Source organism: Cuculus canorus, chromosome 1 (genome assembly GCF_017976375.1).
Source record: "Cuculus canorus isolate bCucCan1 chromosome 1, bCucCan1.pri, whole genome shotgun sequence".
Taxonomy (NCBI): Eukaryota; Metazoa; Chordata; class Aves; order Cuculiformes; family Cuculidae; genus Cuculus; species Cuculus canorus.
In genome coordinates, this window is record NC_071401.1 from 102,671,884 (window position 1) to 102,698,409 (window position 26,526).

General features: G+C 35.5%; 1 protein-coding gene across 1 annotated transcript in view; it reads left to right on the top strand.

Moving 5' to 3' along the window:
- The first annotated feature begins 635 nt into the window (after window positions 1-635).
- The window catches only part of TMPRSS15 (transmembrane serine protease 15), a 54,449-nt gene continuing 28,558 nt past the window's right edge, over window positions 636-26,526 (top strand). The window contains 13 exon segments of the mRNA XM_054061517.1: window positions 636-780; window positions 3,232-3,362; window positions 3,665-3,732; window positions 4,570-4,614; window positions 6,939-7,081; window positions 8,796-8,840; window positions 11,165-11,206; window positions 12,826-12,945; window positions 18,010-18,118; window positions 20,211-20,320; window positions 22,263-22,400; window positions 23,636-23,785; window positions 25,997-26,099. Of these exon segments, the coding sequence (XP_053917492.1) occupies window positions 636-780; window positions 3,232-3,362; window positions 3,665-3,732; window positions 4,570-4,614; window positions 6,939-7,081; window positions 8,796-8,840; window positions 11,165-11,206; window positions 12,826-12,945; window positions 18,010-18,118; window positions 20,211-20,320; window positions 22,263-22,400; window positions 23,636-23,785; window positions 25,997-26,099 (1,349 nt within the window).

The following is a 26,526-nucleotide window of genomic DNA, read 5'->3' on the forward strand; positions in this document are numbered from 1 at the left end:
AAGACTTGCATCCCATGGTACGTTTATGCCTGGCAAGAAAGTATAAAACAAACATACATTTCATAATGTCTTCTTTGGTTAGTTCTCCACATATGTGGTCAAAGAACCACATCTGATGCAGGTTAAACTTGTACTATTCAATTACCATTAGCTGCTGAACTACAGCACAGTACTAAAAATTCCTTTTCCAGCATTTCCTATATATAAAATAATCACTTTTAAAGAAACTTTTAAAGCAGGATGAGGAAAAACATGGCTTTCACTGTTGTCCTCATAACTGCACTCATGAAATATTACCAAAAAATCCTGTATAAGCAGTAGATCTGACAGCAGTATTTTATATTATTTTTCACTTTAAAATATCAAATGACAAGTTTTTGGTTTTGCTTAGTCTTCATCTGAGACATGATATTAAAAAGCTTCCTTCCTGAAAAGATTTCTTTTCCTCGTATCTACATATCTTGTGTGTGAATATTACTGTTCAAAAAAGTTGTAAAAACCTATGTCAATCAAGTTTTATGGTGTAATTAATTTACAAGCATCTCCTATAAATATCTGTTCAAGGAGATTATTACTTGCCTTTTCAGGTCATGTCATTTGCCAGTCCTTAATTCATACAAGAATTCAAGACAGAAATGAAGCAGAAAAAATCATCTGATAAGAACTATGTCCCTCTTAGTTACTATGAAATTTCATTTGCTTCTCTGCTTGCAGTTTTTGTGTGTGTTTGTGTTGGTTTGATTGTGCTTTCATGGTTATCAATCCAGGAGTTAAAACAAGGTAAGTAGCCAGCTTCTTTTCAGGAGTTCTTCAGTAGATGTTCGGACTTTGAAGCCAATGGTCTTGTAATTGTAGTTATATTTCATATTTCATTCTATACTTTTAATGCTGGGGGATGGGTATGTTTTCCTGCTCTTTAACCCTGGAAGTTGATGTGAACAGAACAGGCAAAAACACAAGTACTTGAAGCATGTGCTTAAGCCACAGAAAAGAATATTCATGGCTTAGACTTTGGAAGAGGTCCTTGGGATGCAATCTAAGCTATAAAGTTTTGGTTATTCAATTGTGTTTATCAGCTAGAGAAGGTAACGTGGTAAATTGTGAAATTTTGGTTTTTCTCCATGTATGATGATTGACTTAGAAAGACACTAATAATCTACTGAAGTTTGTGGGAGAGTTAGATTTTCTGCATCTCTTGGATTTTTATTCTTTTCATTTTTGTTAAAAAAATATTTTAAAGTTATTTATGGGTGTGAGAAAGATTCTGCATTAGACAGTCAGCTCCTAGCCTTATGTAAAGTTAAGGTAAATTCATTCTTAATATTTACACAATGCTCAGAGTGTGAGAGAATCAAGATGCTGGTACTCAAACTAAATCAAAAAAATCCACATAGGATGATTTTCAAATGGTACTGAAATTTTAGCCTAATGGTCTTGTAGATATATGCTAATTGTGCTCTGGTGTTGATGCACCTGGAGTACTGTGTCCAGTTCTTGGCTCCTCAGTGCATGACATACATGGAGCAACTGGGAAAATTTCAGTGAAGGATTAATGAGATTATGGAGTCTCCTTCCTTGGAGATATTCAAAAGCTGTCTGGATGTGGGCCAGGCCAAACGGCTGCAGGTGACCCTGCCTGAGCAGTGGGATTGGAACAACTGACCTCCAGACCTCTCTTCCAAACTCAGCCCTTCTACGATCTAGATTTTTGATTGGAAGGAAGTGTATTTAAGCCTGTGGAGACCTCACAGCTAATGGAAAAAAGATGTTTTGAAATGGAGTGGAGGAAACAGGTTAAGCAAAAGAGTAAAGAAGTATATTTTTTCATACTAGTGGGTTTTGTAGCTGAAAAAAAATAATTCTGATACCTTGAAGTTTTTGGTGCCTTCATTAAACAAGGGTCCATACTATTTCATATGAAGCACATGAAGACTAAACTAGCTGTAAACCATATTTAAAAAAATAAATGTTTTGTCAGAATATTGATGTTTATCCCTTTAGTTGCTATTGTTTTTCATTCCAGATTTTAAAACTTGCTCTCCCTACTGACTTAATTCCCCTCTTGTGACATCACAGTAAAATAAAATAGGCTTAAAGGTAATGATGGTGTATTATTGTATGTAGTTAGAGACAGGCTTTAAATTAAATACTTTGGTTTAAGAAGATGAATAGGTGAGCATTTAATCATGTACAAATAATTATGAAATATTTTCTTAAATTATATTTGACATGAATAAAAAAGGGCAACTTTAGAAATATTAGTTTACAAGGATTTGCCATTATTTTAAGGATAAATAGTATAGTATAGTATAGTATAGTATAGGATAGGATAGGATAGGATAGGATAGGATAGGATAGGATAGGATAGGATACGATAGGATAGGATAGGATAGGATTGTTATCTGATTTTGTGTTAAAACACATTTTGAATGTTAGCGCTTTCAAACACGACTTAAAGAAACCACTGGTACTGCAACTGGTAAGTAAAAGGCATCTTCTATCAATCAGCTACATACATTCAGGTCTTATCTGAAAATTTCCAGTGTGTTACTCGGTGAGGAAATGTTTCTAATGTATAATCAACTGCTTTATACATACCTCATATGCTGTAATATATTGAGAATCAAGATTAAATTTACAGTAAGGACCAGTTATCTAGTTTCCTCATAAATCCTCCCAGCGATTAATGCATTAATTGATAAGAATGGTCAGGTCAAAAAAATAGTCTATCTAGTCTGACACTAGTGTTTCCAGTGTTGTCTTCAAAACCAGCATAAATTCATATAAAAAATGCACAGCATTTGATATAGAAAATGTGACGTAGTAATACTTAATATTTTTAATCCAGAACACACAAAACCATCATAGTTCACTATCATTCTTCCCATGTGTCTTTGTCCCTTGTGTTAATCTTAACTGGATATACCATTGTCCCCTGTATCTATTCACAGTGCTAATGGAAAACAGCATTTATAACAGAATTGAAGGTAATGAGAATCAAAGACAAATAGTATTCATAAAAGTAGGTTTACAGTTGTAACTATTGTAAACATTGAAAAATGTCTATCACTTTTTTAAAACAAGCTCTAGGCAAAACTTCTCTGATTACAAAGCAATATTGAAATCTAAAAGTTATTGTATTGACAATCTGTGTGGAATAAAACCTAATGTAACGTTTTTAATTTATTTCTATATAATTCAAAACATTGATTTTTATTTTTAATTATCTAGTTGAAGTAGATGTGAAGACTCATGGCTACATGGGAACATTTATAATACTCTCTGGGGTATCATTCACTCCGTCTTTACTAAACAGATCATCAGCTGATTTCAAAGTCCTTGCCTTTGATGTTGAACAACTGGTAAGAACCTATTGGTTTCTGATTAATTTAAGAGTATGTGCTAGAGGCATTAATTCCCTAACGTGATCTGCTGTTAATGGTTATCTTCTCTCTCCAAAATGAGATAATTCAGGTCCTAAGCCTTGTGAGAACTCAAGATATTCCTTATTTGTGAAAATAAGTGAAATAGCGAAGAAGAAGTGTGTTTCTGTAGTCTAGATTCATGAAGGGAAAATTTGTTATTGTTAAAATCATGAATGCAGTGTGCTACTGGGTGTACTTTTAATTACTGTATTTCTTCAAGATATCTCTTTCCCATACAGATACAAGAAGTCTTTCATGCAAGTGATCTAAAAACTGATTTTGAAAGATGTGAAATTTCCCGGTTCAAGTAGGTACAGTTCAGTTAAACTTTGTAAATAAACATCAAAGGTCCTCACTTAGCTGTTTCTCTCAGGAGTGCTTACTAATACGTTACTTTCAAAAGATCCTTGGGAACACCTTATATTATTTTTTTCACATCTCATGTCTTCCAAGTGCTGCTGTTGAAAGTTTGGCATCAATGTGTTTCCTTGAGCAAACTTCCTCCTCAAACTCCTATATGTCCATGCTGTGACCAAACCAGTAAGGCTGAGATGTAAGACCAACTCACAAAGCTTACGTATGTTAAAGAAGTTCTAACATTTTTCTTCTTACACTTTTTTCCCCAAGGTTTATTGGTTGTTCTGTGTTTGCAAGGTTGCTAGCCTTTACATGTAGAAGAAAGTTGAGGTTAAATACCGCTGATATAAACTGAGAAGAATAGAACACTCATATGTACCTATGGACATGGATCTACTTAACTCATATTCCTTAGAGTGTTAGCAAGTGAGGCTGTCATTTGATACTTGGTAAAGCTGCACTATATATGTCCTAAAGAGTACAGAAAATAAGCACAGTAAGACGTCTTTCATTTATTCTAGCTCGTTGACCTGACTTTTCAATATCCTATTATGTTGGTTGTATGACTGAAGGCAACCTGATAAAAAAATTCCAGTATCTGCAGTGAGATCTGTAGTGTTAATTCCATTTGCACTTTTCTTAATAAGGTTCTGATTCAGCAAATCACATACAAAACTCTCTCCCAGCTTCAGAACACAGTTCTATGCTTTCCATGACATTATTACTAAAGGTCAATCATATGCTTTTGAGTTGTACTTTGTTTTATTGTTTGGTTTTTTTCCTGCAGGAAATCTGAAAACAGCTATGAAAGATTCAAGAAGTCAGAGACCGGGTAATTGCATATCACAAAGTTTACTGAAATACAGGGGAGGGACAATGATACTATTAATTTAGAAAATTCTCCTGCAGACAGTGAATAGATGAAAAAATACAACTTCAGAAATTGGATAAGGTCCTCTGAAGACCATGTGAAACTTGAAGACTTACCTTTCCTCCAAAAATATCCTTTAAGACTGGAAGAAAAATAAAAAGCAATAATGCTTGGCACTGTCAATTTAGAAAGACGAATGAGAAAGATAAGCACAGTGAAATAAGTAGGAAACTAGCTAGAAAGGAAAAGACATCAGTTTGTGTTGAGCTTGCTTATGGAAAGCTGCTTAGACTTGGGGACAGATCTCACATTATCATTAGTAACAATGATTTAAAGAAAGGTCTGACGACAGGCTACGATAGGCAGGAATAAAGCAGAGGAAAAAATCATTAAGGCTGGAAAAACTAGAAGATCATGAGAAATTAATTATTTAACTGATTGTCTCCTAGGTGAGACGACTAAATTAAAAACGGCACATTATATGACAACAGATGATGTAATTCTGTGATACCAGCAGTTCTTGTGCTATGAATATTTTCTGTAAATACATATAGTGGATAAATGTCAGAGGAAAGATATAAGTTGAATGATCATACTTGCAAAAGAAAAATGGATATTAGACAGCTGTAAATACATGTATGTTGAAAATGGGAATCAGATTTGAATTAGAACAATCTTGTTCGTGATAGTAAGGGCTTAAGCCTCATTAGCTTGAAAGGTGGAGTATGATCATTTTATGAAGGATTTTGTAACATCAAGGGAATGGAGTACATAGGAATAGGAGAAGGTCATTGCAGTTTTTGTCTTTGTGAAGGCAAATCCAATCAGCACAATTTGGTTTCTGCACATAGAATGGGACTATTCTCACCAAATTAGGACATCAAAGATAGAGGTACCTTGAAGCTACTTGCTCAGAATTCTAATTGTAATTGATGGGGTTTTAGAGTTTTTTTCAACTGGTCTATATAGATGCCTTTTTAAGAGGAGATCAATTATGCCAAAGAACAGCTTATTTGTTCCCATCGACTACAACAGAAATCTAGACATCTGCAATGTAAACATATATATTTGATAAAACAAATTCCACCCTTGTATCTTGACACAAACACCGCAGAAATGGGAGAAAATATGATGTCAATGAATATTGGCTTTTACAACATTAGTAAGGATCTGTCTTCATTTCTGCTTTGAACCATTCTAAATAATACTTGAAATGTTACCTTTCTCAGAAATTACTTTCTAGTGGGCTCTTTTAATTTAAAAAGTGTTTACCCCTTTGGGCAATCTCCTTGTTATTTCACCCTTGAAACTCTGTTGAGTCACAAGGATGGCAATAAAAGCTTTTGTTTGCTCAGCATGGCCTAGAGGTTATCAGAAACATGTAAGAAATAAAGAGGAGAGTTTTTCCATATATTGCAAACCATAAACTATGCTCAGCAAAATGACAGGATTAATCACACTTATCAAAAAGCACTGCTGAGTCAGTTGCAACTGGGAAGCAAAATGCTTAAAGAATAAAAAAAAGTTTGCATCTAAATTTAAGTAAACGGAAAAAAAAACCCTTTATCTTTAGCAAGCATTGTACCTTGGCACTACCTAAATCTAGCTACAAAAGTGAAACTTAATATTATCATCTAAAAGTGTGAGAGAGAATACATACAACACACTAAGTAAAATTCAGACCCCTAGAAGTTAAGCTTAGTTTAACCACAAATTTCAAATTATTTGTGCTTCCAACAACTACTGTTTCCTTGTGAGAATCCAGTCCATCACAAAGAAGATCCTCACACATGCAGAATCCACAAATTATGTTTGCTTTATAGAAATGATCACTTTGTATTATATTTTTGTCACACAAATATGCTATGTAATTTTCTTAACACTTCGGAGTTCACCATCAATATTTTAGGGCTTAAACTAGAGGACCTGTTGAATAATAATAAACTACTTCCTTTAGTTTATTCAAATTCAGCTCCATTGCAGCAATTGATATGAATGTTTGGGTTTTTCCACAGTGAAAATAACAGTAGATTAAAAAAAAAAAAAATTGTTTCTCCAAGGTCCAAACCTACCTGATAATTAAGAGGTACCTTAATTAAGTGTCATCTTTGCCAGCCAATTAAGTGACAATTAAGTGTCATCTTTGCCAGCTAGCATTTAAAGATACTCTGATTTTGCAAATGAAGCCTGTGTTGGAATGAAATATTGTCTAGATGATAAGTCATATAGCAAATTTATTTCATTAGCTTGCATTACTAATCATCTTCTCTGTTTTGTGTTGCTAGTGTTATTGTGATCTTCAGTCTTTATTTCACCCATATGATAACAGCTGAGAAAGTAAAAGATGAGCTGGTTTGGGGTATCAAAGCAAATAAAAATAGTCTTACCCAGACTTTGAAAATCGATGTGGACAGCATACAAGTCACAGGTAATGCTAGTAAATTTTTTATATATATATATAGAATCCTTAACAATTACAGGTAACATGAATGAAATCTTTGGCTCCTTAACAGCAAATGGATTGTTACTTATGCTCCTGGGTGCCCTCTTTCCTCATTACAAAGCTTTCAGTAGCAGCTGAAAGAACCATTTACAACCTTGTCAATTAGAAAGTATGAGTCAGCATTGTGTATGTTCACTACGGAGGGAGTAAAGGACAAAGTAGTGATTTCCAAGTGAAAACCATTCAATTTAATATCTTTTCTGTAGTAAAACATTTGTAATTTCTTTATACCTCAAATTAAAGCAATTAAGCCCCACTGTGTTATTTCATAAGTAAATGCAATTATTGTTTTATTTTGCTAAAGAACAAACAAAAGGGCTCAGCCTCACAGTGAGTGAAGACTCATTTATTGAAAAGGTGTCAGTAAGAACAACAAACTGAAAACACAGAGTGGCTTCTGGAAAAGTACACCAGAGTAACTGATTTCATATTCCTCCAAAGCTTAGGTGAAGTGTAAATGGGGGGGGGGAAGAATATTGTTTTAAAGACTAGATAGTTTAAAATTCTGCAAATATACAAATAGAGTGATTTTATGTAGGTACTAGAAATTTTATCTTAGCCAAATTGGAAGCTAAACAAGATCAGTAGGAAATCTTGGGTTTACCTCAATAATGTTTAAAAAAGACCTTAACTGAGGATGAGGATAGAAAGTAGTTTGAATCCTTTGAAGTGGAGTTGATAAGCTGACATTTAAAGACCTGCTGGAGATATTACTGAGTAACAACTGATTGCTTTAAGAGGAGTGGGACATCTGGTGTGCAATGTCTTGAACTCTGTTCTAGAAGGTGTATGTTTTGCTAAGTACTTCAATTATTCAATGCTAAATTCAGTCTTGATATCTTTATCTCTCTTTACTAGTTGCACTGCATATAAGAAGCTGTTCTAAATAACTGCACATCACTGTGAAAGTGATTGCTTATTATACTTCAAAAACGCCACCAAAGAGAGTAATGAAGAGATATTGTACATCTATTAATGAACTATGACATAGTCAAAATTTTCTTGCTGTATATCATTAAAATTCCTCTTTTCACATGAGATATCATCTGTTCATTTCTTCAGGAGGGCTTCAATAAAATAACAACTGCAAGTAATTGGCAATCATAATAACTCATATGAGTTTTTCTAGTAGTTTTTCTTCTCAATGTATTCTGTAAAAGAAGTTTTATTCCTATTTCAGAGGGAGGGAACTACAACATAGGTGTGGCTTCCTTGGAATCACAGTTTTCACAGTGATGAAAAGTAACTTTCCTTTCTTGAAAATTATCACAGGTTAATTTAAACTCATTTATCTAATCTAAATACTGTTCTGTAAGGCATAGGTGCTCTGAAAATCTCCACAGTACAAAAAATGTTAAGACAGAGATCTCCCAGATGAAGACATTTTATATGAAAGACAAAGTGTAAGGACCGAGGACTGAAAGGGATTAATATAGACTTTTTATCCTTAGGAAGGTCATAGAGATTGTAAAATGACTGGAAACAGGGTGAAGATGGTCAAAAGGAGGAAAGCAGGACACTGCTAGTGACTCAAAGCAAAATAGTAATTGGTGATTTTTTTTAATGTTTCTTTCTTTGAGCTATGTAAAACTAGATACTGTGCTATAAAAGGAGCTGTAATGAACTTGCTTTCTTTCAGTAGCTGCTGAAAATCTGACTACAATGATGCCTTTAACTTCATCAGGTCAGTATCTTTCATAAAACAGAAACTTTTTTGTTGTTGTTGTTACCAATACAATATGCAGAAACACAAGACTTGCTGTTCAGCTGGTGTAACTTAGTAAAGCTGCTTCACCTGTAGCTAGAGACTGAGAGCTAGGGTCCATTCAGTGGTAGTTAGCCTCCCTTCATCGTTTTTGACCATTTGAGAAACCAGTGATCTGAAGTCTGTACAAAAGCTTTAAGAGCATTATTAGTGGACCAAAACAAAGGTTGAATCTCCATCAATCAGCTAAGCCAAGCGCTGAAATTTCACAGATCTAGGCAGGTAGATGAGGCTGGGGATTCCTGCTCTCATTCTGTGATTATCAATATACTGAGCAATGTATATTGATAGACTCTCCTTCCACTGTCACTATAAGTCTTATGAAAATAGACTATAAAGCAAACACAACTCCTTGGTCTCACAAATTTAGTGAGTACAAACCTGACAAAAATCAGTCAGGCAGCTGAATAATATGATAGGTGCTGCTTTGTAGCTTTAGATGTGGGTAGACTTGTTGTGTACAAACTGTGTACAAATTATTACGCACAAATTCTCCAGAGCAAGCAACTTCGAGCAATTTATGTAAACTAAAGAAATGCACTTATGACCATAGGAGACAAGAATTTACTGATAGCCTAATTACCGCCATTACAACGAAAGAGTTACTATTAGTCTAGTTACAGGCCTACTAATGTTTATAGTCCAAAGTGTACAACTACTACAGCTTATTCCCAATGATACAGTTAAAACTGCTAACATAGAAATTTCTCCTATCTGTCCTTTCCTCCAGTATGCTGTCTCAATCCCTCCCTGAGTTCTAAGTTCAATTTTGCTAGCCATCCTCAAGAAGAAATCAGAAGGTGTGGGAGAGGTGCCAGAGGAACAGAGCTGGAGTTGTGAGCACCTCAGGATGGAATAGGAATAAAGTTTCTGGTGTGGATTCCTTCCCCCTTGGTCTTATGTCTGCTTGGGGTCATTTTCATATGTTTGCTAACAGTATCTGCTTCCTTGTTCTTTCTGCTTCAGTCCAAATCCCATGATATATCCAAGTTTTACCACGTGTAGTATGTTTGCATCCACCCGATGCTTGGGTTTCGGCTTTGTTGACCCTAAAACCATCCTTATGCATCCACATATTACTTAGTGAGATCACACAATAACAGACCACTGTGATTTGTGCTTACACTTCTGATGCCTCTGTCATTGTCCTCTGCTTTTCCTTTCATGGCTTTTATTATCAACTTGTGCATACACTTTTGGGAGTACCTGAAACAATCTTAACTTTTTCAACAGTTTTCCAGATGAAGCTTCCTGATATTTGCTTTATTATATATACTTGTTCATGCATATATCCTTGTTTTCAGTCTTTGAATGTTACATTCCTCACAAAATAGTCATCCTTTAGAAAATATATAGACAGATATGTAGGTAGATACATATGTATATAACACTTCGGAAGCTACTGTGAAGCTATGAGTGAAACTTCCTTCTCTGAATGTAGCTGTATGTAGAACGGTCCATCTAGCTGCACCCTCCCTGCACCTTCTGCTGGGCTCTCCTCTTTGCCAGAAGAACTGTGTCCTTAAGTCTGCTGGCATAGAATGCTCTGTAATCCATTTAGTACAAAATGTCTCAGCTTAGTTTAACAGTGTGTGCTAAATCAAAATAGTTAGGAAGTATTCATGAAAATTTGTGTACTTGTAGGTGCATATATGTACACCTGTATGTAAATCTACAAATATTAGATAACTTTGAGGATCTTCTCCTCACACTGAGGTAACTGTTTCGTTGAGCAATGTCATTTATAACAAAATGCACTTAAACATTTTAGTGCTAATATTAAAGTTGTTTGTAACCTGTCTTGTTTCTACAGATACGATAAGTCTGACTACAAACTCTCTGACACCAACTTCAGGTCAGAACTTTTGCATACTAGGGGAGGGCACGAAAACATTGCTTTTATTTCAATGAGAAAAAAAAAAACCCAAACGAGAAAAATAAAAACCACAAACAGAAGTGTTTTGAAGTTATTGAAAAGCATGTGACTAGACCTAAAAGAATAAGATTTAAAATACACTTGGGTTCCATGTTATTTTTCTCATGTTTGTTATGACATTTTAGCTTCAGGATCAAATCACTCAAGCTGGTGTTACCATATCATTACCTAAGTTGGGGTTTGGGGAGTCCATAAATAAAGCTGATACAAAAACAGACCAGGTGCTGCTGAGCTCTTGTCAAGCAACTGCAGAGGTGTACCTAGAGAGCAAGAATTAGTATTCTAACCTTGTGTTGTGTTTGCCCAGGTCCAGGACAGCTCACCACAAGCAAGTCCTCAATAACTGCAGGTGGGTAATTACATATGGGGAAAAGCAGGGAGGTTATATGAAACAGTCTGAGATCTTCAAATTACATTGTTTGTATGCAGTCTCTTCTCGCATCATTTAGTCCTCACGTTACATTCCTAACAAATACACCATAAAAGGGTTTACCTTTGGTTTGTCTAAGGACACCTCTTCAAAGAGAAGGGACATCTTAGACTGTACATTCTACAGAAGTGATATGTGTTATGTATATTAATATATTAACACTCATACTGACAGCTCCTTTTTGCTTCCTACTATTTCTTGGGGATTTTTGAAAGAAAAAATATAACAAAAAAAAATCAAAAAAAATCAAACAACAAAACCCTAACCAAACCAAACAAGAAACAGCAACAACAAACTTGTTAGCAAAGTCTCACAAAGTCCTCCAAAGGACAGAAACCCAAAACTGTCTCAATCCTTGAAATCCTCCCCTAGACTTATTAAATGGTAAAATATATTTGACATTTATAAGCATTTTCAAATTGGTATAATGTATTTAGTACATTGCAATTTAGGGTAATTTGCTGTTAAAAAAAAAAAAAATAAAAAGACAAAATATTTTAGTAGAAAATGTTAATTTCTTTCTATCCAGTAGGTGGCAATGCTGGTTAGTTTTCTAAATTCGAGACTAAAACTAGACTTGATCATGTCATACGTAAACAACGTTTTCTTGCACCTTGGGCTTGTGCGTGTTCCTAGGCTATTGGCTGGGGTTATGTTCTGGGTCTAGAATGCAATCTCATCTCTGCTTATCTGTGGCAATTCATTCATTGGCACTGTATCGATTCCAACACTTGACTGAGGTATCATTCGTGCAAAACAGCAGCTCTTTTGCTTTATGCTGTCTGCTTTGCTAACATTAAAATGTTCTGCAAAGCACTTTGAGATGCTACAGTACATCCAGACCAATTTCAGTCTTTGTCACTTATGCTGATATCGTAGAATACAATATCATACAAACATTTAAACTTCAGCTGATTACAGAACTAAGTTTTATGAAAAAATAAATCAGGCAATAATGGTTAGAGGATGAGAGATGAGCTTTACAAATTAATATTTTCCCCTCTTGCATAAGAAATATTGACCTTTTCCAGTAAGCATTTACTGAAGTAAAGAAAAGAACTATGTGAACGGTGCTGGTTGAATAGTTTCCATAGAATTTAATGAAATTTTCAATAATTTTGAAATTAGTAGTTATCCAAAGCTTATTTTAGCTGTATGCTTTTGTACACTTTAATAAGGCCTACTTCAACTCTATGGATGTCTAAGACTAAAACCCTCTAAATACTAAAGCATGTTTGCAGTGGATGAAAAATTGTGCTCTAGGAAAATACTGAGATTCCACTCTTTTAAGGATGTTTCCATTTATACTTTTTGCAGAAGTTTGCTCTTCGTTTATAAATTTTATTTGAAAATCTGAAAAGAATAAGGTTTGTGATGTTCCTGGTATTTTGAAATCCAGAAATCCAGGATGGCTTTAATTTTCAAGTTTTCTTGTTAAAAAATGAGATCCTTTAGCAGGATGAAGTGAAGTCAATTTTCCTTTGTAGTGAATCTGTATTACAGCTGTGCTGTTATTGCTACTGTCCTTATTATTTCAGGCGAGTGTTTGCCACCTGCTGAACTTTGTGATGATGGTATAACCTGCATTAGAAAAGATTTATTTTGTGATGGATTCTTGGACTGTCCGGATGGTTCAGATGAATCTGAAAAAATATGTGGTAAGAATGTAAACCCCTGTAAATTAGTCTTTTAAAACACATTTGAACTTGTTGATAGTTTGTAAATAGTTTATAGGCATAAACTGCACAGTGAAGTCCAAATCAATCCTATTAAACATATCTTTATGCTGTAAATAGAAATTTTCTATAAAACTCTCATTCAATAAAGAATAAATAATGAAATATTGCAATCTATATTAATAGAAAATAATATAGGAATCATTTATCACTATATAAATACTAATAATATAAATGTATTGTAAACTATAAAATAAAATAGACGTAGAAGTTGTGTACCAGTAATATCAAGTAATATTTTTTACAAATAAATTAAAATTGTGACTCTGCACTGACATCAAGTGACATTACCAAATAACAGAAACCACTTAATGGTGTATTTGGAGTCAGAAGAGAGGTTTCTCTTTTGATTCCAGCAGTAAGAATATCATCATACAAAACAGCACAAAAAGCTTTTCCCAAGTTGGACCAGATGACCTCTAGAGGTCCCTTCTAACCTCAGCCCTTCTGTAATCCTGTGAAAATCCTACAAACCTGAAAACTGATAATTTTTTAACAGAAACCATTTATAACCTTCAGCACCAGTGAGTTTGTTTGCATTTATCTGATTGCTTAGTCTCCCTGAGCATCTTTTTGTTCAGAGCAGCCACTGCTCTGTGTAGCAGTGAACGCTGTGAAATTGTACCAAGGAGTCTGACTATGTTCACTGCTTGCCAAAGTTTTTCGGTGGTGAGGCATGCGTGTTGTCTGCATTGCTCTTCACAGTCTCAGCTCTTGGTTAAAGGTTTTCTTGCAAGGAGAACTTCGCAAAAGTTTTAGGAGAAGTTTGAGAAATCAACTCTCTGAGCGTTTTGTTTGTTTTAAATGTCGAATTTTGTTCTGGAAGTATGGAAAGCTTATTTCCCTCCAGCTGTAAGAGCAGCCTTCTGAGCTTTTCTGAGAAGAACTGTTGGGGCAGTCTTGTCTGAGCTTATAGAAACATGTAAAATGGTGGCCTTTGGCTTAAAAACAAAAAAGAAAGTAAAACATTATTTTTCTAAAAAAAAGAATCTGCAAGCCTGATTCTGAAGGCTGATGACATGATGACCCCCTGCTGCCAGGAGCGGAATTTTCTTTGGGGAAAAAAAGTGAATTGCAGACATGCCTCTTACATGTAATTTTCTAAGTGCAGCCAATTCAGAAGGGACACTTAGCTGAACTTCTTGGGAAAATATCCGTCAAAATACTTCAGCAGAATATCCACTGAAGCACATCCAAATTTCTGTTTAGCATAACAGATACATCCATCTAGATCATAACAATGACAGACTCTGAGGAGATCCCTTTGCTGTTAGAAATCAGGTCATAAAGTAGCCTCAGACAGACCTTTGTTCCACTGCAAGCACCAAGGTAGCACAACCTCAAAGAGTCGTTCAGTCATTTATTTCTACCATCATTATGCTGGTTTGAGCCATGGATATTCTTTGGAGTATTTACTTATTATTTTATTTTATTTTATTTTATTTTATCTCAGACATAGCTAAAATAGTTAAAAAAGTAGCATTATGCATCTTATCAAAATTAATGATTTTGAATTACTATAAGTGATTAGATCTGAGTTTACAAGTTTTGCTCACATTTTATTAAAGATATAGTCAGACCTGTTATATAGGACAGAATGTGTTCATATATCAGTAGATACTGACAAAAATAAGCCCACTTTCTTCTAGAGAAGAGGAGGCTGAGGGTAGACCTTATCACTCTCTATAACTACCTAAAAGGAGGTTGTAGCGCATTGGGTGTTTGTCTCTTTTCCCAAGTTATAGGTGATCAGACAAGAAAGAATGGCCTCAAGCTGCATCAGGAGAATTTTAGATTGGACATTAGGAAAAATTTCTTCACAGAAACGGTTATCAAGCACTGGAACAGGCTGCCCAAGGAGGTGGTTGAGTCACTATCCCTGACGCATAGCCTCTTACGCAAATGGCTTTTGTATTTGATTTGCGTCTCTCCCTGAATCTCTACCAAACAAGAGTTGTGAATGCCCTGCTCCTTTATAAATAAGGTTATTGTTTCAGTGTTTTAACAGTCACTAGCATATGCATATGAGCTGAAAATTTCAGAAATGTCCATAGAAGTGAAAATAGACAGAATGTCATGAAGAAACTAGCTATAGTTACAGTCTACTTCAAGGAGCTGGATGATTTGTCCCTGTTCATCTTCACTGGTGCCTGATTGTTCCAAGGATTTCACTCAGTTACTCTCAGTTTAGCAGTTTCCACTCATAACCTTACAGAAATACAATTCTGGCTGGAGGACAAATTGCTTCTCTGTGACTATTATGATCCATTTTCCACCCAAAAACTCAGAGCTTTTCTAAATTTATATATTTAGGTTTCTTATCAGACTTTGCAGAAGCAATGGAATGAATGGCAATAAGCTGTATCCACACTTCAGGTACCTGGCAAGTTTTCCACCTCTTTGATTTTACACATATGTCCCATCTCTAGAGTAACTTAATACAGTCATATAAAGATAAAATTGTCTAGGTTTTCAGAAGTGCTTCAGAGTTACATGAGATTTACAGCCAATTCATAATTCATGATACAAGTACTCTTGCACACAATGGTTTTGTTGTCCTTTAAACAACTTGGTTTGCTTTTTTCATCTTGATTATTATTCCCTCTAGTGCTTCTGATTTTAGAACATAATAGTGGTTTTAAAATATAAGATACAAGCATGAATTTTAATATTCTCTTCCTGCGTTAGACAGAATTCAGTAAAATCTCAGATTCTCAGATGAGATTCGGGCAACTGAACACCTTCAGGTTTTTTGGTTTTATTGATTAAAATTATCTTAAAAGGTTTCTTTCTAGCTCTGCAGTACAGTAACAAAAGGCATTGCAAAAGTGCAGTTAGCAATTTCAGTGAAAGAGTCTCTAGAGAAATGCGAAAGTCTGAATAGCATCTATTAATAATGGTCAGGATTGTTGAATAGCAGCCTTGTAGCACATAAGTGTAAGGAAATGGAGACTAGAGGCTGATTCTAGGAGGTATTTCTCTCTGAAGACTCTCTTTACAGTTATTACATGTCTAGGCTAATGTTTTGTGAGTACTTACCTCACAGCATCACTACAGTACTAAGAGAGATTTATTTTATGTAATCCAGGACATAATGTACCGTCCTTGGAAGGGAAAGGTCCTGTCAAGTGAAATATGTGGGCTTGATCCGACCAGTTTGGGGAGCTTCTCCCTGCAGTTCAACAATAACAGGATTAAGCCCCTCCCTAATGTGCCCTGTGTTCAACACGAGTAAATAAAAAGAGGCAGCATGATGCCTGCTGGAAAAGAAGTGAAAGTGATTTTTACGAAATATATCTCCTATATGATTAGGAGAACAACTGAGGCTTTTTTGAGGGCTCTGGGAGGAGGTAGAAATGTAATGACTTCTGTGAATCTTCACCGGAATCTTCACCGCCTTTGACCACAGCTGCCTCCTCCCTGCAAAAAGGAAACACTGGATGGTTCTTAAGGGAAATAACACCAGTCACAGCAATCTTCCTGCTCATTCCTGAGATAATAAGCATTGACTATTGCTAGTCTGTGGATGACAGGACATGACAAATGGATTGAAAAAGTACAGCTATACCAATACTCAACTCTAAGCTGTAGCCTATTCTGATAAAAAGATTATTGATTATTTATAGTAACTCTCACCTTCATGGACTTTTTTTGCTCTATTTATTTAAAATCTTATGTGTTCTGTTTTTCTCAAAGACCATGAAGATTCTGAAAGAGTATATGTTTCTATTCCAGCTCATTATCGTTAGTGTTCATTCTATAGACTCTTTATTAAAAGTGCATGTCTACACCTGAATGAAACAAATTTTTATACTGTTTGCTACAGTGGTAGACAGAAACAATTTTACACTTATAAAATGAACAGACAAGGAGACCTGATTTATCATTTTGTACATCATTTCCCAGAGGAGGACTATGGTCAATAAAATTTCCATCTAATTTTCAATGTCATTGATTATTCATAATTTGGATAGTCATTGTAGGTAGGATTTCATTTTTTATGTTAATGAAAAGCTCTATCTAATTACCAATTATCTACCTCAAATTGATGAACTTGTCCTTACCTCTCTAGATAATCATGTATGGTACAGACTTTTTCCTTATTTGAAAACTCTATGATGCTTTCTGAAAAACTGATGAAAAACCATCATCAGACAAATTCCTAACATAAAGTTCAAGAGATGCAGCTGAAGCTTCAGCAGTGCTTCAGTGTATGCTGAAATAAAATAACTATACGTGGATTAATATTTCCAATCTTTGAGTCATAAAAACACATCTAAAAAAAAATATTTTTTAAACTGAAGATCTTGTGTAGAATGAAATAGCAGCACCAAGGAAACAAAACTAATAAAAGCTTTTTGAAAAAATATATGATGATGTATGACATGTATCTCAGATGAATGAATTTGATATGTGGCAGGAAACTTGGGATGTCCGCTTATCTCTTTCAATGCTTAATAATATATCTAAGATGAGAGACCAGGAAGCTCATAAAAGTAGAGATAGTAACAGTCAACCATAAACCTTCTTGCTTTTATTCACATGATATCAAATTATTGCTGGTAGTGCAGGCACTTTCCTGATTTAAAGTAGCTGTAGATGAGAACTGTTAAGGCAAGATCCTGTTTCCTTACAAATGTATAAAATAAAATTAAAGAAAGAGAGTTGGATTAGTTGAATTCAACTGTTGGATTTGAATTATTTGGATTGGCTTGGACTAGTTTTGATTAGTTGGATTGTCTCTAGTTTAAAAGTGAATTATTTCTTCTGGTTTTCTTCCCGTATAGTACTTTAATATAAAGTAGTCATAGGAATTAGAAATGGGATTAAGTTGGCAATGTGTTTTACTTTGTCTTTCCACTGTTTCTTACAAAGCATTTCCAAGGTAATCTATGTATACCAATAGCTAAGGTTGCCCTCATTTTGGCTCTGATTCTGTTTTTCAAATGATACTTTGACATATGTTTTGACATCATGTCTTTACAGCTTCAGTTTGCGATGGAAAATTTATGTTGACAGATTCCTTTGGGTTCTTTCATTCTATGAATTATCCAAAACCATATAATGCGAACATAGTTTGCCAATGGATTATACTGTAAGTAATTTTCCAATAATTTTCTACTTAACATTTTTTTTTACTATGAGGTGATACTGTTTCCTACACATCAATCTGAAACTATTTGTTTGTACAGCAAAATACCCTAGCATGGAAAGAGTGTAATAGCATTTTCTCCTTTGTATTTATGTTGTTTTCCATTTAAAACTTGTATGACTAAAACCCATAACTAAATGAATAATTTTCCCACTTTTAAAAATTCTTAGGTATGATTTTGAGAAATCTTGTATATTATAGGCATGCACAGAAACATATTTGTAAGCTCAAAATAAAATAAATGCAAGATATTTGTTTCAATATATTACAATAAATACTGGTCTTTAAGTAATAGTTTTAAATTATATAACTGTCATTAATAGGTGGAATTTTCAAGAAATCCCATTTACAGGTACACATTTCATGTGGGAGTTAACGAGACTTATGCTTCTAAGTCATTAAGGAATATACTTTAAAGGGCAAAAAAATCATTTGACATATTAGCACCAAACACCTTCTAAGCCCTTAGGCGCAAGAAGTGAAATTTATTTAATTAAGGATATAATCCAACAGTGATTGACAACTATTTGACTTCGACACTTTAATAATTAATAGGCCAGGGAGAAAAAAATTTAGCCATAGTACGTGATAAATATAATCCTAAAGTACGCATCTAAAATAAATTAGATGATTCTAAGTTAGAAGCTTCTAAAAATCCCCACAGTGACTGCCAATTCAGAAGTTAATTCTTTGAAAGGCAGTAACTCTTATTAGAGAAACATGGACTCGTAGAATGATTTGAGTTGGAAGGGACCTTAAAGATCATCTAGTTCCAACCCATCGACATCCCAAACCATCAACAGGGACACCTTTCACCAGGTCAGGTTGCTCAAAGCCTCATCCAATCTGGTCTTGAACAATTCCAGACGTGGGGCATCCACGACCTCTCTGGGCAACCTGTGCCAGTACTCACCACTCTCACTGCAAAAAATATCTTCCTACTGTCCAAATATCCCCTCTTTCAGCTTAAAACCGTTACCCCTCATCCTATCACTGCACTCTGTGATAAAGAGCCCCTCCACAGCTTTCTGGTAGGTCTTCTTTATACACTGGAAGGCTGCTATAAGGTCTTTCCATAAAAGACATCTTTTTCCTGAAAGATTACTTTTCAGCTAGCTATATGTTTACCCTGTTCAAACTAAGAATATTTTTCTCCTATGGAAAAAAAATATATATTTTTTTTAAAAAAGTGAATGGAAATATTCAAATATTTACTTCACACTTCTGTATTAATCTGTATGGATAAGCATGGGTAGGCTGGTGTTTAAAAGCAATAATTAGGTCTCTAAATCATACAGCTAGAAGTGGTATAGGAAACAAAGCTGATTGTGATAAAAGGTAGTCCAAATTCTAAAACTCTACTATGTTTAGTGGAAAGGCAATGTGAGAACTACTTAAATAGAGATTACTGAAAGAATATAACTGCAGCAAAACAAAACTTAGAATTTGTTACACTTTAGTTAAAATGACTTTTGTTATTAAACCTGCTGGATGGTGGCTAGGTTTGATAACAGGTTCCAAAACAGTGGGTTTGAGATCCTCAGGTCTTAAGACATTATTTTGGACCTTTAGGAGACAGATTATGATATCTTCCTATTCATATTGATACCATGATACCATTCCTCTGACTTTGGGAAGTCTAACTGAACAGCAAGATGATATCTGTTAGTAACGTGGTTTTAAAAAGTAATTGTAAATTAATGAGATGAAAGAGGAAGAAAAACATGACACAGAAAACTGTTCAGCTGAATACCACATTCTACATTTTAGAAGATTCAGGTCCTAAAATATACTTAACTCCAGTGACTAAAGGGTTACTCGTATTGTTACAAGAGATTTATGCCCTATTCCTTTGGTAATTTTATAAATCAGAATTGAAGCAAATATGTAATCTTGATCAATAATCTTGACTAATATAATTTTACTTTGTTTCTGAACTCCACATTATTCAAACACAATTAATTTACTACAGTTAAAAAATATTACTAAAACATGACCTTCAGTTTTGAGATTTATTCTTCTCTTGTTATCTTAGAGTGCCTCAAGGGTTATCCATTAAACTGAACTTCACTTCTTTCGATACACAAAAGTATGCAGACTACTTAAATATTTTTGAAGGTATAGGACAAAAAAAGACTTTAAGAGGTAAGGTTATTTTTCAGCTAATATTACTTTTTCCTTAATAAAAATTAAGTGATGAAATAAGCATTTTGGAGTGAAAAAAATTGCAAGCGTATTTTTGAGAGGAAGAATGCATCTGTCTAAAGTTTTCCCTGTTAGAAAATTGATCTCAACATACTTATCCAGTCTTATGAAGTGACTAGATAAATGCTTCCTTAATATATTGAGAAATCTCTACTTTATTTTAAGCTCTTATTTGAACAATCTTGATAATTTGACCAAAGCCATGGTCTTGTGACTCCATGTTTCACCAGAAATATGTTCTCAGAAGATCTTGTAACATCACATACAGTGACTTAAAATGAAAACATCTAAACTAAAGCTGTTGGTAGAAGTACGATGGTACTCCTTGAAAGTCATTACAAGCATGGCATTGCTTTTGTCATACCTTGGAATATTGATGATATCTTATCTTTGTATCTATATTCTGTCTGGAAAACTTGATTCTGACCATTTTTCACAAGTCTTACTCTATCCAGCTGAATTCCATCAAAGGTGGAATATGTATGCTTGAAGATAAACATACAGTGATAGGTCAGGTAACAAAGAATAATAAAGAATGGAGAAATTCTGCTCTTTCAGTACAGCTTTGAATTTACACCCCCTTTGAAATTTCAATTTATGTGTGAGAGATTGCTTGATAATATTCTCTGCATCAAACATTAAGTTGCATGGTTTTAAGGACTGCCGTGGGGATGACCAGTGACACCACAAAGACATAAAGACAGTGTTAAAGTCTGTACTTCAGTGGATTGTCCATAACTTTGCAATTTGAGAGATAGATATCTAGGTATTGGAAATACTAAATGTAGAGGAAAGTAGGACCACAAGACATTTCTAGATTAAGACTTTCATGTTAAGTAAGAAAAGCAAGGAGGGGGAAAGCCTTAGGGAGGAGGGAAAATAATGCAAGTATGATTAAAAGTGTTAAAGATGATGAGTATTGTCTTTCCTTAATGATTCGATACTATTTCAAACACACAGTATTACAAGTAGGTAAATAGCTGCTCCTCAGAAAAGCAAAGCCTCTCTGTGCAAAATTGGGCAAGGACTTCAGAAGAGAAAGAGTGGAGGCAAAAACTTTCACAGAACAGTGAGGAATTCAGGATTTTCTTTAGCCTCAATGCAATCACTAATCTATCTATTGTTGCCTGGCATCACATCAGCTTCAGATGGAGGAGCAACTATTTTACTGTATGATGATCACATCGACCCTTTCATTTCATGCATATGGAATACATATGAGTGAATTTAAATTAATTGATAGCATAAAGTCAAAGTTTAGATTTTGTGTTACAGCATCATAGAGCTGCCCAGATTGGAAGGTACCTTAAAAGATTCTCTGATCCCGTATTTCATGGAAAAGGGAGTCTAGATGAGATTATCTAGCACCCTATCCAGTTGCTTCTCAGAATATTGCAATGTTCCTATGCTGTATGCCTTCATGGATACATCATAGCTTTTTTACTCTCTGAATGTCTGTAAGTATACGTGCAAATTATTAAACTGTGAGAGTAAGTTTATATAACAAAAATATGTAGTTAATTCTAGTGATTCTAAAATTTCGGAGTACATATCTGTAAATTCTGAGAACATTCAAACATCATAAGCATGGACATGAAAGTTATAGTGTTGAATATGTGTACAATAGGATACGTTTCTCCACTAGCTCTTGTCCATATTGATGGATATGAGAGATGGGATGAGGAGAGCACTTACATGGTAGCCAAACAGCTAAATACCTTTAGAGTTTGGAAGCTATTTTAAGCAGGATCACACTACAGGAGGGAAAGCATCCTTTAAGACTCAAAACACTTACCCACTGTATTTTTGTGACAGCATTGGGGATTTTAATGTGAATCAGATTGTTTCCTCTCTGACTATGTTATTCTGTATTTGTTCTCAGATTCTCTGTCAGGGTCTAATCCTGAGACAATTTACATTTTTTCTCACGAGGCTACAGTGCAGTTTATATCTGATTATTCTGAAAATCACAATGGCTTTAATGCAACCTACACTACATTGAATGCAAGTGAACTGAACAGTAAGTGTTCTTTTTTGTGTGTTTATTTGCTTGTTATCCCAAAAGTTTGGTTAAACTATATTTTCAGTCTGACAAAACGGAGATGAAAAGGGAAGCAGTATTTTCCTGCCTCAGCTCAGTAACCACAACCATTTTGAAAACTTTCATGCTAATTTAAAGATAAAATCATAGATTTCAACAGAACTGTCTACAGGCTTACAGGCCAGTATCTAAAGGTAAGGTGATGCCTTACAAAGTTAATCTGTTAAAAGAGTAAAACTCTGGCCATGTCTCCATCAGACTCCTCTCAGCCAGTTTCTTCACTAATGACCACTGTTGAATCACTGACACTAATCATTAGTGATCAATCTGCTCTCTGGAGTTTCTGATGTCCTAACTCTAACGCTGCCACAGTAGTAGTACCAAACAGTAAAACTAATATCCAGGAAAATACCTGCTTCTGTAAATAGACATTAGAAAAAATCCCAATAGAGTAAATCTGCAGTTACAGTGAAATCAGCAGTACAACTGCATTGTTCTTTAGTAGCCGGGAATAAGTAAGATGCAGACTGGGCAACTGAAGGCTTCTTCAGCTGCTGAATTTTGAGCAGGATATGAAAAGGGATTGTGACTGGGAAGGGATATGCTTCAAGAAGAATCCAGAGTGCCAGCAAACTCTTGTCATGTGAAAGCCGTTGCTGGGACTGACCTGCACTTTAGGTGACCATGAAAAGACAAAACAAAATACTATGCAATGAAAAGTCATGAAGATGTTGCAGCAAATATATGTGAGGAAAGAAAGAGCAAAGGACAAGGACAAGGAAAGAGGTATCCCTGATGCATGAAGGACTGCACTTATCTTCTGACCATTCAGCTGTGGTGGTAAGCCCTTTCGGCTGGAGCATTCCTTGGCAAATTGAAGGAGCAGGCTTATCCATAAGTGTTAGCTGTGCAAGGGGGGCTCTCATTCCCCCACCACATTGCTGGTAAAGAATCAAAACATAAGGTTGATGAATGAGTGCAAAAAAAATACATGTAGGGTCACCTTCAGTGACAGTGCTTTGTTAACAAGTGCAAATGACACATTTATTTGAGTAATTATGTTTCATTGCATAGAAGAGGAAATTGTGCCACCATAGGCTTCAATTTTCAAACATATTTAAAAGTTTACATTGTTCTTCTTTCATTCTTCTGTAATTCTGATAAAATACTTAATGTATTTGTCATTTTTATTTACTAGACATTCCTATTCACAGATTATGAGAAAGTCAATTGCACTTTTGAAGACGGCTTTTGTTGCTGGATACAAGATTTAGATGATGATTCAGAATGGAAGAGAGTCCAAGGCCCTGCCTTTCCCTTTTTGAGTGGTCCTGATTTTGATCATACATTTGGCAATGAGTCAGGTAAGATCAAATGCAAGTTGCTTGCGAATTAAAGGTAAAACTTGGTTTAGCTTATGTTATACCACTGTACAATAGACTCTTCATGGTGGTATTGCTGGTGTGTAATTTTATTTTGCCATGAAAATAAACCATGACTACCAGACAAAATGGTTTATGACACTGATAGTCATCTTGTGGAAATATATAGCAAAATTAAAAGAAGAAGCCAGCCTCTGGCCTGGACAGGCGCACACTCTCCTGGGTTGAAAACTGGTTGGATGGCCGGGCCCAGAGAGTGGTGGTCAATGGAGTTAACTCCAGCTGGAGGCCAGTCACAAGTGGAGTTCCTCAGGGCTCAGTGCTGGGTCCAGCTCTGTTCAATGTCTTTATCAATGACCTGGATGAAGGCATTGAGTGCACCCTCAGCAAGATTGCAGATGACACTAAGCTGGGAGGAAGTGTCGATCTGCTGGAGGGTAGGGAGGCTCTGTAAAGGGATCTGAACAGGCTGGACTGCTGGGCCAAGGCCAATGGGATGAGGTTTAACAAGGCCAAATGCCGGGTCCTGCACTTGGGGCACAACAACCCTATGCAGCGCTACAGACTGGGGGAAGAATGGCTGGAGAGCTGCACGGAAGAGAAGGACCTGGGGGTTCTGGTTGACAGCCAACTGAACATGAGCCAGCAGTGTGCCCAGGTGGCCAAGAAGGCCAACAGCATCTTGGCTTGTATCAGAAATGGGGTCACCAGCAGGTCCAGGGAGGTTATTCTCCCTCTGTACTCAGCACTGGTGAGACCGCACCTTGAATACTGTGTTCAGTTCTGGGCCCCTCACCACAAGAAGGATGTTGAGGCTCTGGAGCGTGTCCAGAGAAGAGCAACAAAGCTGGTGAGGGGGCTGGAGAACAAGTCTTACGAGGAGCGGCTGAGAGAGCTGGGGTTGTTTAGCCTGGAGAAGAGGAGGCTGAGGGGAGACCTTATTACTCTCTACAACTACCTGAAAGGAGGTTGTGGAGAGGAGGGAGCTGGCTTCTTCTCCCTAGTGACAGGGGACAGGACAAGAGGGAATGGCCTGAAGCTCCGTCAGGGGAGGTTCAGGTTGGATATCAGAAAAAAATTCTTCACAGTAAGAGTCATTGGGTACTGGAACAGACTGCCCAGGGAGGTGGTCGAGTCGCCTTCCCTGGAGGTGTTTAAGGAACGGGTGGATGAAGTGCTTAGGGACATGGTTTAGGGAGTGTTAGGAATGGTTGGACTCGATGATCCAATGGGTCCTTTCCAACCTTGTGATTCTGTGATTCTGTGAAATAATCACAGAATCGTTTTGGTTGGAAAAGACCTTTAAGATCATTCAGTCCAACCATAAATCTAACATTGCCAGGTCCACCACTAAACCGTGTCCCTAAGTGCCACTTCTTGGATGTATGTAAAAGACACATCTTTTACATACCTCCAGCAACCGTGACTTAACCACTTCCATAGACAGCCCGTTCCAGTGTTCGACAACCCTTCCAGTGAGGTATTATTTCCTACATATAAAATTATTAAAGTGCGAGGAATTGAAAATTTCAATGCTATCTCATCTAGATTTTATACTTCATCTGGAAGTATAAATAGCAGAATACAGTATATATAATTTAGATTATATTATTTTATTTATATTTATTTGTAGTTTGTGAATATATTTGCATACATGTCTGCTAGATAGCAGAAAGAAAGAATAAAAACTAAGATTACAGCCATGACTTCAATAAAGTAAGAGTTTATATAGGACATTTAATTCTGCCTAATTTTGCTTTCCTTGAAACAAATCACAATGCTTCTGTAGCCTGGCCTAACATTATATTTTCATATGGCAGCAAGGAGTCCAAATTCCCAGCTGCAAGGAATTGACTCCAAGAAAGGCACAACCTCAATTTCTCCAAATAATGTGTTTTTCTTGTTTATAGTAAAGAACAGATCTTCCAATGACTTCAATAGGGTTTGTTTCCCATTTCTTGTCTACTTCTGGGGAGTGTCCAATAAGATTAAGAGGTCATTTTAATATAATTTTGACTGATGAATATAACATGGTAAAATAATTTGCATTTATTGTGTCAGGAAACTTCTAAGTCATGCAACTCTATCTGTATTTGATCTTATTTATACTATTTTTAATGTAAAACCTCTCATTTAAAAAAAAATAAAAATCAGTAATTCTGTACCGACTAAAATGTGGTAATTATCTTGCAGGATTTTATATTTCAACATTCACTGGACTTCGGTTTGGCCAAGAGAAAGTCCGGATTCTGAGTTTACCTTTGGTGTCTTCAGATCCATCTTGCTTAAGCTTTTGGTATTCTTACATAATTCCTAAACATATACTTTGCTCAAGAACAAAATGGAGCATATTATTATTATGGAGCATATTATATATATCATATATAATATTAATCCAAGTCAATGTGCCAGAATACAAGCCTGCTTCTATTTGGATTTCCATGATCACTCCCAACTCCAGGCTTGAAATTTGGACTTCTGTACAGGTTTAAGACTTACAGTTAGCTTTAACGTATTTTCTTTGTCATACTGTGTCCAATATTCATTTCTATGCAGAATTTATAATAAGAATCCCTGAAATAGTTTTATGTCATTAAGCTTACCCAGAATTCTGCAGAAAATATGGTAAAGTACCAACTAAAACTTCAAGGTGTAATCTAAATATAGGATTCATTTTATTTTTGTGTTCACTGCAAATTAGTCCTAATTCCAAAACCCATTTG